Raw genomic sequence first — 18,115 nt, forward strand, 5'->3', positions numbered from 1 at the left:
TCGATGTGACAGTTACTATGCAAAATTTTTTGGCAACTAAACAGGGCCTCAGTGGTCCTCCAATGCATGGCCCCGTTAATATTGACTGAAATCGACTTAAAACACTGTTACGTCTAAAATGTTGTTTCAGGAAAATACTGTTTCAGTTAAAAAAAAATCAAATAAACCGGATATGAGGTAAGCCGAACGGGGCCAATGGTCGAGTCATAAATCTCCTTATACAGTATCCTTCAAAAGCGTTATTTTCGGCTTATTGGAAAAACGGCTGATGCTGAAACTAATTTGTCATGAGAGAAAAATATTGTTATTTCGCTACGGCTAATAAGTTCAAGCGAACAGGGCCCCGTTCGGCTGCTCGATTTTGTTGCTGAAACCGGCTAGAGCTGGTTGGGCCTCGTGGCCCAGGCGAACACCAGTCGTTCGACTGCTCCAAAAGATACAGCTGCCGCCATCCTCACTCTCTCTCCCGTCTCGCATTCGGTCGCGCGCTGAGGGTTCCGCCGCTCCCAACTGTCGCCGAGGTGACTTCTTCGCCCGCGTCGCCGAGGTGACTTATTCGCCCGCACCGTTAATCCCGCATCGCCGCCGACCGCCCTCCGTCTTAAACCCCTCCCATCCCATGGGCCTGAGAAGGAAGGCGACATCCACACGGGCCGCCTCGTCGGATTTGGTTCGGCGTCGCCTTCTGTGAGTCACTGCTTCATCATCGCCGTCTTGCCAAGCAGATCCAGCCCCTCCGTCGCCTACAGCGGGAGATCCGCCCTTTAGGGTACGTGGTCCACTCCACGCCTTCCCCTTAATCGTTGGTAGGTGACCATCGCTGCTATTAGGGTTTACAAATCCTTGCTTCCCTACTTCTATTTCAACTGGCACCGCGGACGTCGCCTTCGAAGGCACCGGATCCGTCACCTTCTCCTGCTTCCGCCCTCCCTGCAACGCCATTTTCGGTATGTTCCCGTCTTTTTCATCCCATTTTTGCTACACACTTCCAGATCCATTTCGTTAGGGTTGAGGTTTCTTCTTCCAGGTGTGGATGGCTAAGTAGAGACGGATTGCTAGGGAAACATAGTCCTTGCACATCCGTTGCTTTGAGGGTTAGCATAAACTCCATTATTTTTTACTATTTCCATGTGGACTTGGCTCCCCTGGTTTCTCATGTAGTCCAATGTTGGATGGGTTGTATTCCTGTAACTTTGCCAGTTCAGCTTACGGCTTATGAATAATGCATCAATGAATGAATCACATGGTCTTCCTTGGGTTGTTTCAAATTTCTTACTATTCGTCACATTACTAAATTTTAGGGTGATTTGATGCTACTTGTGATGTAACTACATTTGGTTGATGCCAAATTCTCCCGGTATCTCAAAATTTCGATATATTAACCAATGCTGGATGTATGGGTATTCATATTTGTCACGGTGTTCTTCCTATACAAATTCAGTCAGGACATCAGTTTATTTTGAACATCAACGTCTAAATTGGAGTTCTGACATGCTGGTCTGTTTGAAAAATCTCTTACATACAGATACACTAGTTCATTGTGTTGATGAAATGCATTTTAATTTCAGTGATTAGGCTACTTCTTTCATTACTCCTATAATATGTTGTTAGTACAATACACAAACAGTTCTATTCTGAATTTAGACAATGGGGTGGGATTACTTTGGTATACATATAGCTCTGACAGATTCGCATGTTTATCATGTAGGTGTGCTCTTTCCAAGTCTATATACTGGCACCGTCGTCAACAGCTTCCTGCTTCTCGCCGAAAGCCCCTCGGTACAACTTGCGTTCCAAGCGCGTGAAGCGAGAAATCAAGGCAAGTACACAATTCTATCCATTGCATCGTGTTTTAGTTCACCCGTGCATGCCTTTAGCTTTTTTGTGGTACCATTACTATATCCAGCCACAAATGACAATAGCCCTTCCACGTTCCAACAGATGCCTCCGAAGCGAGCAAATTGGAGCGAGGATGACACCAAGCTGTTGCTGAACCTTTGTCTTCAAGAGAAGGACAAGTTTGACTTCAATCAACAGGGTCTCACCAGGACTGGCTGGAACAACATTTACACTAACTTCCCGCATTATGATAAGAAACAGTGCAACAACAAATTAGGATCCCTCAAAAAAGCCTACCTGACATGGAAAGATGAACTGACAGCCACTGGGCTCGGGAGGGACCCACGCACGGGCGACATTGAAGCTGAACCAGAGTACTGGGAAACTCAAGTAGGTTCCCAGCCCATGACATCGGTATGTTATCTTGTTAATAGTTCCGATTACATTGGTTACATTGTTTTACATTATGTACTGTGCTTTTTTTTGTAGGAAGATAGTATGCCCGAGGTACGACGTGGTTGGCAACCTCGCTTCCTAGACCAACTTGAGGCATTATTTGGGGACCGCAACCGGAACACGGGATGCTTCATGTCCGCTGGTGGTATTTGTGAGTCAACACCTCCTGCTGCTTTGCGTCCAACAGACTTAGGCGGGCCATCCAGCTACCATTCTAGTTCGAAGAGGGACAACATGGACAATGTTGTCAACAACCCAGAGAAGAAGAAGACTTGCAATGTGGGGGAGTACATGGCCCAGTTGTTTGAGAGAATTGCTGCAAGGAGAACATCACAGGATAGAAAGCAGACCCGTGAACAGGCCGAGGTGGACGAAGCTATGCAACTTTTACAAGAAGATGGTGTGCCATCCACTTCAGACATGTTCTTCTTGGCAACGATGTTGTTCAAGGACTCAGTGACCCGACGGGTGTTCAAGAATCTGCTGAAGAACGTATGGCTTGGCTGACATATCACATGAACAGGAACACCAAGTAGTTCAGTAGCTGGGTTGTTGAGTTTGGTGTGAAGCAACGATGGCATTTGAGTGTCGTCTTTTATCCTTTATGTTCATTGTTTTTCTAGTTATGTTGAGGTTTCTGTCTTGTAATGGGCCCCGTGGCCAAAACCATGTGTCGTATTCTTTTTCCTGAACTCGTTATAAGTTGTGTGATGCGATGCATTTGTTTGAGCTACCTGACATTATTTGGTTGTTGAAGCTAACAAATATTTCATTGTTAACAGATGCTATAATTGTTCTCTATTTGAATAAATCATAACGGGGTGCTTGTGTTGTAGGTACATGTGGGACCGATTGAAGGGGTCATCAGTTCCTGGCGAGACTGAAGGTGTATATGCAAATTGTATTTACAAGATATGCTTAATGTACTGTTGGAATTTAGTTACCCAACGTTGGTTTTTATTTTTCCTTGGCAGCCTGTCAGAGACATGGACATCAGCGACGAGGACAGTCAAAATTCAAGTGAAAACAGTTTCAACGAGATGGTTACTGCAGCTATGGCTAGAGGCTATGCATATGTGTACATGCTGCAGGTACCACTACAAGGTAACCATGTTATCTCTGTGCCTGAGCTTATCGGAAGACAGTGGGTAGATAAGCTGTTGTCAGATGCTGGTAGGTGCTTTGAAAACTGCTGAATGCGGCATGAAAATTTGATTAGGTTGCATAGCATACTACGTGATAGCTATGGGCTAAAAGGACAGTAGGGAGCTTGAATCCATTGAGGCTTTAGCCATGTTTCTATGGGCATGTGGTACAAATCAATGTCAGAGGCAAATGCATGAGAGATTTTGGAGGAGGTTGGGGACATGTAGCAAGGTATTTTCACATGTTCTGGCAGCCATGACTAGATTTGCAGATGATGTGCTTAGGCCTAAGGACACCACTTATTCAGTCTTGCCGGTTGAATTGTTGAAGTACATGCTATTTTTTGATGGCTGCATAGGCGCTATGGATGGCACTCACGTAGATCTGATAGTTGATCAAGGAGTCCGTGATAATCATATAAATAGGAAAGGGAAGACAAGCCAAAATGTGGTTGCGGTCTATGACTTCGACATGAGGTTCATGTATATCGGGGCGGGGACGGTGGGTTCAGCTCATGATATGCGGGTAAAAAGAAAGGCAGAAGACGATGCCTCTTTCCCATGTCCATCATCAGGTTAGTTTAACTTAGTCTGATTGGTTGATGTATTGATGCAAAGGTTTCATGCTGGAGCTAATTGTATCTGAACTGATGTCTTGCTATGAAATTATGCAGGGCCGCTATTATTTGGTGGACTCCGGTTACGCACTTTGCCCCGGATATTTGACGCCGTATCCAAATAAGAGGTACTAGGTGAAGGAGTTCCAGATTAGGGGGGGCTTGTGATGCGTAGGAGTTGTTCAACCGGCACAATTCAAAGTTGTGTAATGTCTTAGAAAGGACATTTGGGGCAGCAAAAGTTAAAGTGGCAGATGTTGAAGGGCGTACCTCACTATCCGGGGATCAAATAAACTCAGATAATTATTGCTCTTTGTACACTGCACAACTACGTGCATGAGCCGGAGGGTCAGCACCAACCAGGGAGGTTCAGGCAGGCGCCTTGGGCCTTTGAGCCAAGTGACAACTATGGCATTGGGAGATCCTAATGATATGGAACAGGTCCACGACTGGATAACATATGGACTTGGACTTCTTGGGAAGACAACGTAAATGAAACATTTATTGTTTTGGTACAAATCAGTGAAGTCATGCACAATTCCTTTGCCTGCCTAGTTTGGGGCTAATAAGGATATGTACACATGCAGGTGAAGGAAGTGCCGACATGGCGCACCGGGAGTGGATGATGGCTGCAAGAAGATGCCTGTGATTGGTTTTTGCTTCACATGGATCTATTGATGCCCTGAGTTTTGCTCTGCTTGAATGCTTCTAACTTTTATCTCCAGATTGTGCTGCTTGCAGGAGGCTGGATCTGTTGCTTGTAATCCTGGTACCTGTAATCCGTCTGTTGTATTGAACTTGGTGTAGTGAGCTGCTGCCATGTGAAATATATTTGAATGATGTAGGCCCCGTTCGGCTGCTCGATTTCCGGCTGTTGGCTGATACCGGTACAGTTACTAGAATCAGCCGAACCAGGATTCTGCCCAGTATCAGCCGAACAGCAACAGCAGCTATTTGAATTCAAAAAATGGTGACAAAAGCAACATTTATTGCAATTCAAACACAAGCCAGCAGCTCATTACAACCCTTACAACATTCAAATGAATTGAAACAACAGCAATGCTAACTCATGGTTGTTCTCCATGACAGTACCAATTCATGCATTGGGGTACAAGTACAACATCTCAACCATGGCAGATCCACGGCAATGTAGCAACAGCCCATATCTTAATTCTTAATAGGCACGTACCAAAGGGAGACTTGCCATGTTGCTTCTTATGGCTCTCTCTGTCTCTCTCTCTCTCACCCACCACACACACAAACACACACATACTTCACCGGCGAGCAAAGCTGCTAGACGCCCCACACGAGACCAGCTGCCATTCCAGACGCCGAGAGCTGAGCCGGAACAGCAAGCTGTCAAAAGCGGTCTAGGGGAAGAAGAACGGGTTCGTAGTCGGGAACGGCGCCGGCGGGTGAGACGGCAGCGGCATGCCGCCGTTCGCCCCGGCGGCTGTAGAGAATCCTGATGATGCTGCAGATTGGTGCGACGGCACGTGAGGGGAGCCCTGCGTTTGCCATGCCCAGGTGGGGAATGGCTGGGCACCCAGCTCAGGCCTTCGCTCCATTGGCCTTTCCTGCACCTGCACCTGCACAAGCACGAGCATTGTTAAGTTTTGACCACAGTGAACGTTTTCACCTGAAAGTCGTTCACAGGAAACAGAGTGAACAAACAACCAAGATGGGATATCAGCTAATGATGATTCGATGAGCATGATAAATTATTCAGGATTCTGTTTTAATTAATTAATTAATTTATTTATTGTAAAGTACTCCTATATGTATGTGAAGCCAAATCAATACTTATGTTAGCTCTATTGCCCGTAAATTCAGAGCATCCTCAGGACTAAAGCTGCAACACGTGATCCCTGATCAGCGTACTAAAGATGCATCCCATGTTATGTCAAGAAACTGTCGTGTTTCAACTGCCGTGTTTCAAAAGATGGAAACTGGCAGAACGGCCTGGTCGAAACATCAATCAGCTCACACGCCAAACAGTACCTGCGATTAGTAAAAGTAGGAGTACTAGCACCAGCTGAGACCCCCCAAAAAAGGGCTGTATAGTGTATTTCCAAGGAACAAGACATTTCATCAGAAATTTCAAAGCAACTGTTTGTAGGGAATCAAGCTACAAATAATGTTTAGCTAGCTAGTCTCAGTCAAAAAGTTAGACATGTCGACATATATATTCGGCTTGTTTCTTTTCATTATTTTCTTTTTGGAACACAGGGCATGTTCAGCTAACCATCCTGGATTCTATAATAGTTTGGAGTAACTGATGGCATTGGAATAGCAGTTTTCATGTGTAACAAAGGGATCCTGGTGATACCTGGTGGTTCGGAAAGAAGCCATGACAAGCTGACGAGTACAAACGTTGATGGTGAGATGACACTGCTGGGTTTTGCTGATACCCGTGCCAAGGGGATGATGAGCTCATTGGCTACAGCAGCAGGAGATAGAAGCAAATACTGTAAGATCAATAATAATAACTGTAGGACCTGGACCACGAATTAATATCGCAACTAACCATATGCCAATCAAATAATCCTATGAATCTTATAGGTCAGGAGTTACTAGTAGGAACTAGTATCAGAGGTCCAAGATTCTACAAAGAAGACAATTCAACCTACAGTTGCTTCCATCTTAAGATTTTAGTTTTTCTGAAACACCTCTTTAGCTACCATAAGTAGAAGGTTATATACTGAAAAATTGAATGGATCCATGTAAAATTCTTCTGACCCCCTAGAGCGCCACTAAGGCGTGTTGTATGAAACTGTTCTCTCTACCTTAATACAAAGACACGCAAACCTTTTGCATGATCGAGAAAAAAAATAGAATGGATCATTTTACCTGAGAGGCCATCGTATTTGAAGATTCAGGGGAATCACATGTTGGCTGGATGCCAGTTAAGGGATTGTCCCTTTTGGGATCTTGCACATTAGGTTGTGAAATCCGCAAATCCAAATCAATGGCATCACCATCAACAGTTGCTGAGAACGTAGAGAAAACCATGAGATATCTCAGACACTTTGGCTTATATGAAAAAAAATGTCAGATGACGAGGCTGATTGTAATACCCTCAGTTTCGGTGTCAGGCAGGCTATTATCTCCTGAATTGTAGGAGCTAGGCTCAAAGTTAGTAACAGCTTCCCTCCCATTGAAGCGAAGGGCTGCCCTGTCATAAGCCCTACCAAATTGCAACAAACATTAAAAGTCAGCGAAGTTAATGAAGCTGATGAAAGCAGCATGTCCTTAGAAAATGAACCCTGAAAGCTACAGTGGTACCTTGCCGCTTCAACTTCGCTGTCAAAGAGCCCAAGATAGATGTACCTGCATGTGAATTCCAGTTGTGAGATACTCTCTGTCTCACCAGAAGGATGCCTACACTAGTAGGCCTTGACAAAACTGGCCCTAGACTACGGAGTGCAGAATTGCATTGTCTGCAAATGCTCATATCTGAAATCTAGTGGTTGCCGCAAATAGATCTGTATGATATTGTTAGGTGCCATGGCAGAACAATTATTAGCATACTAACCATTATTAGCATACTATAATGAGTGGTGGAAGGCTGGAAGTGCAGCTTCCACCAATATAACAGAGACATACTAACCATTATTAGCATACTAGAATACCAAGCACACTGACCCCAGCGAGAATCACCTTGCTGTATGTTCCTTAAAATCACCCCCAAGCTGCGCCTAACATGAACTTAAATTATGTCGAATTAATCATTGACCAACCCCATGTCAAATGTGAAATCAAGCCAGCCTCACCCCAGCGCTTTTTGCTCATAACCATGCATAAAAACATTTGAACTGAAGCTAACAGAGTACAAAAAGGGAAAGACAGGGGCCACTACGTATGCAGGTCAATTTTTTACTGCCAGCTTACTTCTTGCCAAGAAGTTGCCCCATCCTAGCTTCCCAGCGGCCGCACTTGTGCAGTGTCACGCCACGGTACTTCGAGCTTCCCCTCGCGAACCCGGTGCTCTGGCGCCGGAGTATGTGAACGAACTCCTCCTTTGTCCAATTCCTCATCTGGAAAGCACACCCATCATCAGTCCACCACTATCGATCATGGAGAAACTGTAGATGCCATTTGATGTTTTCATGCAACTATTACCTGCTTCAAATCATCCTCGTAGTCGTCCAGATTGAAGTTGATGTCCGCCTCGAGGCCGCGGAACTTGATCGCAGCTCGATCATACGCCCTGCTTGGTCCAAACTTGACCATTTCAACGCGCTTATCGATCACAAAACTGCAAATCGACACGAATTCAAACAAGCAAAAGGCCCCTAACCTCGCAGCCGCGTGCGCAGTGTCAAAACCACCTGGGTAGAAGGGCATCAGCACATCGAAACCAAATCAAACGCAGCAAAACTAATCGACAGTTCATAGAAGATGCTCGAGCTCGAACGCTTGGAGCTCGGGCACTCACCTAGGTAGACTTGCTTCCCGCAATCCCTGCTCATATCAAGCAGCAGCAGCAAAAGGAGGAGGAGGAGGAGGAGAAAACGATCAAGAGCCATAAGCCAAGCGGATGGATTAGTACAGTAGTAGTAGAAGGTAATTACGAAGGGTGCAGACGAGGTCAGCGGTTGAGTACCAGATGTGTGACTCCCAGCGGCCCGTCCTCCTGTAGAAGGTGACGCCCCTGTACTGCGAGCTCCGCGACCTCGGCCCACGCCGCGTCTTCTTCGCGGGTGCCACCGGCCTCTGCGCCACGCCGAGATCCTCGGCGCGCCGCGGCTGCCACATCGGCACCGGCGCCGGCTCGGCCGGCGGGGTCGGGGACGGGAAGAGCTGCCGCGTCATGAACCCCGTGGACGCGCCTGGCGCCATCTCGCCGGAGCAGTCGTCGTCGTCGACGGGGCTCCCGAGCAGGCCGAACCGGAAGCCGCCGTCCGCGGAGTTGAGGACGGACGAGCTCGACGTGCCCGAGTCCGCCGGCGACGCTACATTGAGATCCAGCACCATCTCCGCTCCGGGGCCCGCCGGAGCCTGCCACAGTCCACCTCCCGCCCAAGCTTCGACTCACCGGTCGGTCACTCTGCCTGCCTGCCTGTCTGTCACCACTCACCACCGCCTGATGCTGCTCCACCCCGAGCAGAGCTTGATCGGCGGCTTCGGCCCCACGCGTCTCTATGGCGCCTGAGCAGGAGCGCAGCAGCCACGATGAGTAGCGTGGTGGGAGGAGGAGCAGTGGATGGTGGTGATGGTGGCCGTGGCCATGGGGTGGGGTGAGGGGAGGACGATAAGAGAGAGGGAAAGGGCAGCGGCAGCGGAGCAGCAGTGCAGTGGGAGAAAAGGAAAGGGAGATGGGACGTCGAGGAGGGTGAAGGGTATCAAAGGTAAACTATTTTTGTGCAAGGGAGCTTCGCTACGGGCAAGCGCGCCTCCGACCACGGTGGTTAACGTGTCGCCCGCCGGCTCAGCCGGAGCCGGGATTTGCCATGGTTTTATAGCTGGACGGTGTTTGGTTGTCTGTCGGTATCGGATGTACGGTGTATTAAATATAGATTAATTATAAAATTAATCATGTAGTTGGTGACTAATATACGAGACAAATATTTTAAACCTAATTGGTCCCTGATTTGGTAATATTTTGCTACAGTAAACATATGCTATTGACTGCTCATTAGGCTTAAAAAATCTTCTCGTGAAGTACTGACGGATTATGTAATTTTTTTTTTTAGTATCTGAACACCCCATGCAACATCCTCCTGACATACCTCCTAAATTTTAGTAGCTGAATCCAAACACCTCCTTAGACTATCCCAACGACATCACCTAAAATATAACATTTATGTTTAGGTAGCGCTACAGACGAAGGGTTCAATGGCCCCGTTCGTTTGTCTGAAAAAAAGAAACCAAAACACTGTAGCAGCTAGTTTTGTGAGAGAGAAATACTATAGCGGCCGGTTGATGAATAGTGTCGCTGTGAGGACAAACCAGCCGGCTGGTCTGAAAACCAGCCAGGCGAACGGCACCAATATCTTCTTTTTTTTTGTCTTCTTCAATGACAAGACCTAACAGAGAACTCTTTCTGCAAATGAGTCTCCAGAGAGAGAATACTTATATTTGGGTTATAACTATGCTGCAACTCAAAATGGCTATCGTATATAGGTACTATGTTGGAGACCGAAACAGTACCATCTAGTGCCTGTTTTTTTTTGTTTAGATGCCCATATGAGTAAATTGTTGGAGACAGCCTAACCGCGGGTAGGTTTTCTTAGCAGCTTCATTGACATTATCTTTCTTTTTTCCTGTATCCTGGGGGTCTGGAAAGGGTGGTTCAAAAGAATTGAGTCTTTTTATATGTCACCATCTACCGTGACAATAATAGACAGATATTTAGCTAGTGTTGCCTAAAAGATTCTACACCACAATTATTGGGTCCACAAAGCTTTAGACATAGTCATGGTACACTTGCGCAAGTGGTCTCGACATGAACGCAGGTGTTAGTGAAACTTTATAGCTACAACGTTAAATTGGTCCTTATAAATGAAGCAATGTGAAATTGGTAATATAATATTGTGATCTTTTGAGCTGCCTGCTAACAGCACATGTAATTTTATATGGCATGTTGGTACGACTATTTAACATTCCCATTAAACGTGTCTTATATTTTCAGAATCCTCGACCGTATCTTCCCAATATATAAAATACCCCGTTCATCCGAACAAGCCGGCAAAACCATGGCACCAATATAACCAGCTAAGCTCCTGGTGCAGTTATTTTTGGAAAGCTGACAACCGCACTGACGCGGCACGAACCATAGGGCAGGCACCGATTCAGCTAGTCAGTCATCCCATTCTTTGGCTTGGTACGCCAGCCAGCGGCCAATCAGCAGCCGACAGCGCGTGCACTAATAATGACAGCGCTCGGTGGCCGCGCGACCCACAGCCAGCTCCTGTTGTACGGCCGGTACTTAACCGGTAAACAAATCACGCGCCGTACGCATCGGACGCTACAATTAGCGCATTAATAATTGGCGGCAAAATCCCACACTAATCCTGCACTGCAGCACAGTGCCGCGGGGGCCCTCCCGCGGCAGGGGTAGAATGGTCGAAGCCGCCCGCCCGCCGTCCGGGCGCCGACTCGGCGCGGCGGCGCGCGAGCCGCCCTGGCGTCCGCCGTCCGCGCGGCTGTGGTCTGGGCTTGGGGACTCTGGGTACGCGCGTAGGCGTAGCGGCCGAGCTCCCGAAATCGCAAGGAGACGTGCTGCAGTCTCCGCGGCGGGCACGAGATGCCCGAATTTTTTATTTTTTTTTCTTTTTCTGAAAGTTTCTCTCAAATAGACCCCTGGCGGAAAGAATTCCAGAAATGGACCCTTGGCTCGGCGCCAGAGTGAGTGGCGCCGAGCTCGGCGCCACACTGACTAGCGCCGAGCTCCTGGCCACGGGCAAACGGCCTGCAAGGGGCTCGGCGCCAGAGCGGATGGCGCCGAGCTCGGCGCCGTAGATCTTGGCGCCGAGCTCGGCGCCACTCACTCTGGCGCCGAGCTCGGCCTAAATATCTACCCGGCCGGCCGGCCTTCTTCCTCCTCTACTTGCCCTAGCCAGCCCCCGACGCCGCCGCCGCGCCCACGCCCGCCCGCGCCCGACGTCGCCCGCGCCCGCCTGCGCGCGCCACGCCACGGCACCCGGTCGCCCGCGCCGCGCCGAGCGCCCGCCTCGCCGTCCCGCGCGCCCGCAGCGGCCCGCGCCCCCCCGCGCCGCGCGCGCCTGCCCTTGCCGCGCTCCTGCCCTTGCCGCGCGCCCGCCGCGCCACTCGCTCACCCGCGCTCGCCTGCGCCGAGCCCGCGCCGCGCCAGGCCCGTCCGAGCCGCTGCTGCTCCAGCGCCCGAGCCCGCGCCGCTGCCTCCGCTCCCTCGCCCGAGCCCGCGCCACGCCGGGCCCGTCCGAGCCGCTGCTGCTCCGGCGGTCGAGCCCGCGCCGCTGCCTCCGCTCCCTCGCCCGAGCCCGCACCGCGCCGCCGTGCCCTCGCGCTGTTGGCCGTTGGTTGGCTGCAGCGCCGAGCCGCCATGCCCTCCACCGTCGTCATAGTCTTTGTCTCCACCGCCGGCCTCGGCCTCGCCCCCGCCTTCCCGACGTCCACCGCTGTCCTCGCCTCGCCCCGCCTCCCGCGGCCGTCGAGCCGGTCTCGCAGCGCGGAGCGCCGGCCACCCCGCCACCGCCGCGCGCCACCTCTGTCGTTGGCCGCGCCACCGCAGTCCCAGATATTCGCCTAGACCTACGTCCATCGTCCGTCGACCCGGAAAGGTATAAAATATGAATATGCAATGTATCTATTTAGTTGGTGTATGTTATTGACTAGTTATATTGTGATGACTTTGTTAGTTGATTTAGTTATATATATATATGTAGATAGATAGAAACATAGATATATTGATAAATAGATATAGTTAGATAGCTACTTAGATATATAGTTATATTTGTAGTTAACTACATATGATCTTGCTATTTAGTGAGTACACTATAAATATATACGTAGTTATGATCATGATTACTTAGTTTGTAGTTAGAAAGTACTTGTTAGGTACTATCTATCGTATAATTTGGACTAAAGGACATGTGTTTCGTTACGTTTTTTAAATAGATGGACAACCTAGTGACCATATATCATGGAGGCACGGTTGAAAGCGATCGTTATGGATATGTTGAGTTTGTTGACATGTAAAGCGTGCCTGTGCTATTCAATGATAGGCTTTCATTTAGTGATATGGTTGCAAGGGCTCGGGAGGAGCTGCATTGCTTTAGAGATGATGACATTGCAGTTGATGGTGTACTGCACCTAGGTTGTCCTCCGAACATCTTCAGGCAAACGATCTCAATTGGTTGTGCGAATCAGTGGGACAACTATGTGAGATCGGCTATGAAGAGCCAGCTGCAATGTTTGGACGTGGTTGTTCGTCGGGTGTTAGTTGATCCAATCCCTCATGGGTTTACCCCAGCAATGGATCATCCGGCACACATCGACCCTTCCGTTCCGGAACCTTACCTGTATGTGCAGATTACGCCTACGGTTCCTGATGCTCAATCTGCCCCCAATGCGTTATTTGGAGATGGTTGTCATACTCATGTTTTCATGGCAGATCCTCCTTATGAGATCCCTTTGACACATAATCATCCGAGTAAGTGTCTTAACCGCATGGTTTTTTGGAGCTCATCAGAATCATGGTATTTTTTTCATTCTTTCCTCATTTCTGTAATGACGTTGCAGGAGACATTCCTGAGAATATCGATGTGCCCCATGTTGCTGCGCAAGTGCACTTTTCAGATGGATTTCGTGGCTCCAATAATGTTAAAATTATGAATGATTCGGAGCCATATGAGATGGCTAGGGCTCTTGATTCTGATGATGATCGTCCTATTGGAGAGCTGACGGAGAGTGATGTTGAGATGATGAGACGTATCTTTCCCGACCACCATGATCCTAGAGTTCATGAGTTTAGTGATCTTGCTCATTCTGATCTGGCGTTTGCAGAAGGACGTGATGATGAGCTCCTAGAAGCTCCTGAGGTTGGTCTTAACATGGTAATTGAGGAGGGGAGGGTGTTCAATGACCTCCCTGCTTTGAAGAGGTGGTTGCAGGCTTTTGCAGTGATACGAAAGAGGCCTTATAGGGTATTGCATTCATATGTGGAGCGCCGTTACACAGTTGTGTGTGACAAGGAACGCTGCCCATGGAGGGTTTGTGCAAGGAAGCAACAGGTGACCGGAAAATGGAAGATCACAAAAGTAGTTGGGCCTCACAATTGTGCTGACCATGAGCTGACACTGAGGCATCGGCAGTTGACATCTACCCTAATTGCCAAGCGGTTGATGGGAATTTTACAGGGAGAACCCAACATGAAGGTGAGAACAATTATCAGGACCGTTGAGGCGTTGTATGGAGGATATGTGATAACTTATGGTAAAGCATGGAGGGCTAAGCAGCGAGCGTGGAACATGATATATGGGGACTGGGAGGATGGGTATGAGCAGCTGCCAGTTCTTTTCAATGCAATCAAAGCGGTGAATCCAGGCATGCATTATGAGTACATCCCAAAACCTAATGCATGGAAGGATGGGAGGCAGATATTTTTCCGTGCCTTCTGGTGCTTTCCTCAGTGTGTCGAGGCCTTTAGGCATTGTCGTCCCGTCTTCTCCATTGATGGTACGTTCTTGATTGGTAAATACCAGGGCACACTTCTTATAGCCATATCATGTGACGCGAACAATAAGTTGGTTCCTTTAGCATTTGCTTTAGTTGAGAAGGAGAACAATGACAGTTGGGGATGGTTCTTGAGGCTAGTCCGGATACATGTGGTTGGCCCTGACAGGGAGGTTGGCGTCATATCTGATAAGCATCAGGGCATACTTAATGCCGTGCGAGAGCAGTTAGAGGGGTATGCACCTTTGCACCATCGTTGGTGTACTCGACACCTTGCCGAGAATCTCCTACGGAAGGACAGTGTGAAGAAAAACTTTGATCTGTTGCAGGAGGCTGCTCGACAGCTTGAGGACAAGTACTTTAGAGAAAAGTTGGAGCAGGTCAGAACCGCATCAAATGCAGAAGGTAGACAATGGCTCACGGGTTTGATGAGGGATTTGGAGAAATGGACGAGAGCTCATGACGATGGTGGCTGGAGGTACGAGTTTCAATGCAGCAACATGGTAGAGTCATTCAATAAATTGCTATTGGGGATACGTGGTATGCCCGTGAATGCAATTGTTCAATTCACCTTCTATAAGCTTGTTGCTTGGTTCAACGATAGACACGCCCATGCATTGCAGTTGAGTAGTGATGGAGAGGTATGGGCTCTAAAACCAAAGGCACACCTAGAGAAGGCAAGAGAAAGGGCTGGCACACATGAGGTTGCATGCTTTGACCACGCCATAGGGACTTATCAGGTCGAGCATAGGGGCGGTACAACGTCCGATGGCGAGGTCCGAGAGTCGAGGATACATGTGGTTGTCCTCCAAGATTTCAAGTGCACTTGTGGCAAACCAAGGCAATACCACTTTGTATGTTCGCATTTGGTGGCAGCAGCTAGGCATCGCAACTATAATATCGAGAGGAGGATACCTCACGAGTTCAGTGTCAACACGCTTGTGAACACATGGAGCCCTCGCTTCGTGCCTTTCCGGGACCCTGGAGAGTGGCCTCCTTATGATGGGCCGAAGTACATTGCGGATCCAGCTTACCGTTGGAACAAGCGTGGATCAAGGTAGAGGACGAGACATAGGATGGTTATGGATCAGATACCCGGAAGAACTAGGCGTGGGAGAGGAACTCCATTTATTACTGATCCCGAGCAGTACGAGTGCGGCAAGTGCGGTAGACTTGGCCACAACTCACGAAGTTGCCATTGGCAGATTAGTAAGGTAGGACTATTGGTTTATAGTATTATTTTATATTTTGTCGTATCATATATTTAATTATGCATGTCTCAATTTATGCTTGTATTTGTGTCAATTATGTATACATTTGTAAGTTCATGTTTCATTGTACATTGCAATTCTAATTCATTCACTTTTTTTGTAGGATGGAGCAATTCCACCTGCTCGACCCGACGTACGAGGAGACCCACAGAGGATGTCTCGTTGCGCTGGGGCAGGTAATAATCTATAAGTTTTATTCGTACATGTGTTCGTGAAGTAACATGTTACTATGTTATCTTCGATGCAGGACCTTCCGCACCTTTGTTCTAGGACCCACAGTGGGTTCTTGGATATTCGGTACGATGATAGGTACACTCCATTCCTGCAAAGAGCTGGCCTGGATGTCATCTCCTTTCAGGTTCGTCGTGGGTTGCCCAAGTTCAACTCAGCGGCGATAACTGCGTTGGTAGACAGGTATTAAAGTGAATCATTGCCTTCATTCATGGCCATTTATTAATGCGATTGACTGTTTGACAAGTAATCTTCCTTGGTCTTAAATATAGGTGGCGGCCGGAGACTCACAGCTTCCACCTACCTTTCGGGGAGATGACAGTCTCGCTTCAGGACTGTCAGAAGATGCTAGGCCTAAGGATTCATGGGAACCCAGTCATCGGGCAGTGCAGGTCAGAGGGATGGAGAGCACGAGTGGATGCTTTCCTTGGGCGTGAGCTTGGCGAGCAAGGGGCTCGCACTTCTGGAGTTCCCATCTCATGGCTACGTACAGAGTTCGCACAGTGCCCCGAGGAGGCAGATGGGGAGACGGTTGTGTACTACTGCCGGGCGTGGATCCTACACCTTTTTGCTTGCGTTCTCTTTCCAGACGCGACGGGTGATAATGCGTCCTGGATGTGGATCCACTGCCTTAGTAACTGGGACCAGGCGGGTCAATACAGCTGGGGCTCTGCAGTCTTATGTTTTCTATACCGACAGCTATGCGAGGGGTGTCGTCGGTCTATGGCGAACCCATCACTTGGTGGATGCGTGTACCTGTTACAGTTGTGGATGTTGGCTCGTTTTCCAGTTGGTCGTCCAGAGGTACTGGCTCGTCATGAGTGGTTCCCAGGTCAGCCGCCAAGTCGCCAGCCGACGTGGGCATACCTTTGGGACTAGGTTAGGGTTTCGCACACGAGGATAGACCGGGCGTACATTCAGTACACGAACGAGCTAGATTCGCTGACGATGTCTAGTGTAAGTAAATTTTATTTTCCATGCACCTATTAAAAGGATTAGTATATCATCTAACATCTTATTTGAACATGATGCAGGTAGAGTGGGAGCCATATGGTGGACAGGACGCACTACTTTTTCAGCTGAGCACCGTATGTGGGGCCGACGACTACTTCTATAGGATGAGGTGTCCTCTAATTCAGCTTTTATGCTATCGAGTACCACCTGCCAGATAGGGTTACACGCCAATTTGGAGTGAGACAGCTTTGGCCTATGCCTATGTTCTCAACTGGCGTTGACTTACATAAGTAAGTGTTTTGATATTTCAAATGAGTCATGATGATGGTCCATTTATTATAATATGGTGCTACGTACGTGGATTAATGTAACGATGACATACGTGCAGGTTGGATCGTCAGAGGAACAAGAAGATTTTTGACTGGGAGAGGCACCACCAATCCTACATTGAGGAATGGGAGGAGATGCACGACAACCTGGACGACAACAACGAGCCACACACGAACCATGAGTTCAAGCGGTACCAAGCTTGGTACCAGCGTTCGACAAGGTGCAGGCTCAGACTACAGTGGACCGAAGCTGACTACGCCGACATCGAGTCCTCCGATGATGAGGACACGACGTACGACCGGTCCACTCGTGTAGGAAGGTAGGTGGAGGCAGGACCGATCTTGGACAGAGTGGTAAGCCAATCGACTTATTTTGTTACGTTTAGTTACATAACAATACATTAGGTGTTCTTGGACCGACGTTAGGAGTTATCTATTGTAGTTATTGCAACCTTCGCGCTGTATAACCCTTGTAATAAGTTACATTCTTGTACAAAAGAAAATAAAACTAAATATATAACCCTTGTAATACATTAGGTGTTCAGAAGTCTTAATATTGAAAATATTGTTGCAGGGCAATACACTGAGAAGCTCAGTTGAAGAGATCGAGCGTGTTCGGCCTAGAGTCAATGATGACTACATACTTGGCTTCCTAGATGTAAGATTACAAATATTCTTTCAAACAAATTATTAATACGTTATATTCTTTCACTTAACATTGTTTTGTACAACAGAGGCTGTCACGTCGTCTACGCCGTGTGACTGGTCGTTGTGGTTGCAGGACAAACACGACGCATGACGTGTACGATCCTTCCATAGGAAGAGGAGCCTTGGGTTCCTCTAGTCAAGCAGCTACAGGGGACGAGGAGGAGGACGAGGAGGCCGAGGACGACGATGACATGGACAAGAGGCACGATGAGCTTGGGCCCTCTCAGCTCCATGACGCTCCATCGACTTATCCTACACCGCCTCTAGGCACTAGGCGACGCCGTCCCCGTGACCCTTACACTCCAAGCACCAGCGCTCTGGGTCACAAGGGTAGGGACAAGAGTAGGAGACAGTGAGGGACGTGGTAGATGTTACTATGAACTATTGTATTTACTTATCTTTAATTA

At 48.3% G+C, this 18,115-nt stretch overlaps 3 protein-coding genes across 5 annotated transcripts; 1 reads left to right on the forward strand and 2 right to left on the reverse strand.

Moving 5' to 3' along the window:
• Positions 1-1,647: 1,647 nt before the first annotated feature.
• On the forward strand, positions 1,648-4,853 carry LOC136535999 (uncharacterized). Its single transcript, XM_066528435.1, has 8 exons — positions 1,648-1,666; positions 1,709-1,779; positions 1,942-2,229; positions 2,329-2,787; positions 3,270-3,468; positions 3,800-3,966; positions 4,115-4,185; positions 4,799-4,853. Exons 1-8 carry the CDS (start codon positions 1,648-1,650, stop codon positions 4,851-4,853), a joined length of 1,329 nt encoding a protein of 442 aa, XP_066384532.1.
• Positions 4,854-5,028: 175 nt separating this feature from the next.
• On the reverse strand, positions 5,029-9,177 carry LOC136515633 (APETALA2-like protein 2). Of its 3 annotated transcripts, none has more exons than XM_066509176.1 (10): positions 8,664-9,177; positions 8,496-8,521; positions 8,358-8,388; positions 8,180-8,267; positions 7,949-8,094; positions 7,343-7,387; positions 7,135-7,244; positions 6,908-7,047; positions 6,387-6,497; positions 5,029-5,640 (listed from the first exon to the last, which is right to left on the reverse strand). In XM_066509176.1, exons 1-10 carry the CDS (start codon positions 9,032-9,034, stop codon positions 5,428-5,430), a joined length of 1,281 nt encoding a protein of 426 aa, XP_066365273.1. In that variant the 5' UTR covers positions 9,035-9,177; the 3' UTR covers positions 5,029-5,427. The 3 variants fall into 3 exon arrangements, with proteins under 3 accessions (XP_066365273.1, XP_066365268.1, XP_066365264.1); XM_066509171.1 differs by having other exon boundaries at positions 5,029-5,646; XM_066509167.1 differs by having other exon boundaries at positions 5,029-5,650; positions 6,385-6,497.
• A 2,657-nt stretch (positions 9,178-11,834) lies between these two features.
• On the reverse strand, positions 11,835-12,302 carry LOC136536000 (uncharacterized). The gene has a single exon (XM_066528436.1). The coding sequence runs from the start codon at positions 12,300-12,302 to the stop codon at positions 11,835-11,837; it is 468 nt and encodes a 155-aa protein (XP_066384533.1).
• Between the last annotated feature and the right edge of the window lie 5,813 nt (positions 12,303-18,115).

Source organism: Miscanthus floridulus, chromosome 2 (genome assembly GCF_019320115.1).
Source record: "Miscanthus floridulus cultivar M001 chromosome 2, ASM1932011v1, whole genome shotgun sequence".
In the NCBI taxonomy this organism is placed as follows: Eukaryota; Viridiplantae; Streptophyta; class Magnoliopsida; order Poales; family Poaceae; genus Miscanthus; species Miscanthus floridulus.

What these genes read in the sequence shown, in the direction of transcription:
- LOC136535999 (XM_066528435.1), top strand. An exon ending in TTCTCGCCGAAAGCCCCTCG is followed by an intron (nt 1,780 to 1,941) that starts GTACAACTTGCG and finishes ACGTTCCAACAG; the next exon opens with ATGCCTCCGAAGCGAGCAAA. An exon ending in TCAAGAATCTGCTGAAGAAC is followed by an intron (nt 2,788 to 3,269) that starts GTATGGCTTGGC and finishes TTTCCTTGGCAG; the next exon opens with CCTGTCAGAGACATGGACAT.
- LOC136515633 (XM_066509167.1), bottom strand. Translation starts at nt 9,034, where the DNA reads ATGGTGCTGGATCTCAATGTAGCGTCGCCGGCGGACTCGGGCACGTCG. An exon ending in ACGAGGATGATTTGAAGCAG is followed by an intron (nt 8,095 to 8,179) that starts GTAATAGTTGCA and finishes TGTGCTTTCCAG; the next exon opens with ATGAGGAATTGGACAAAGGA. An exon ending in CAAATACGATGGCCTCTCAG is followed by an intron (nt 6,498 to 6,907) that starts GTAAAATGATCC and finishes CTGCTGCTGTAG; the next exon opens with CCAATGAGCTCATCATCCCC.
- LOC136536000 (XM_066528436.1), bottom strand. Translation starts at nt 12,302, where the DNA reads ATGGACGTAGGTCTAGGCGAATATCTGGGACTGCGGTGGCGCGGCCAA.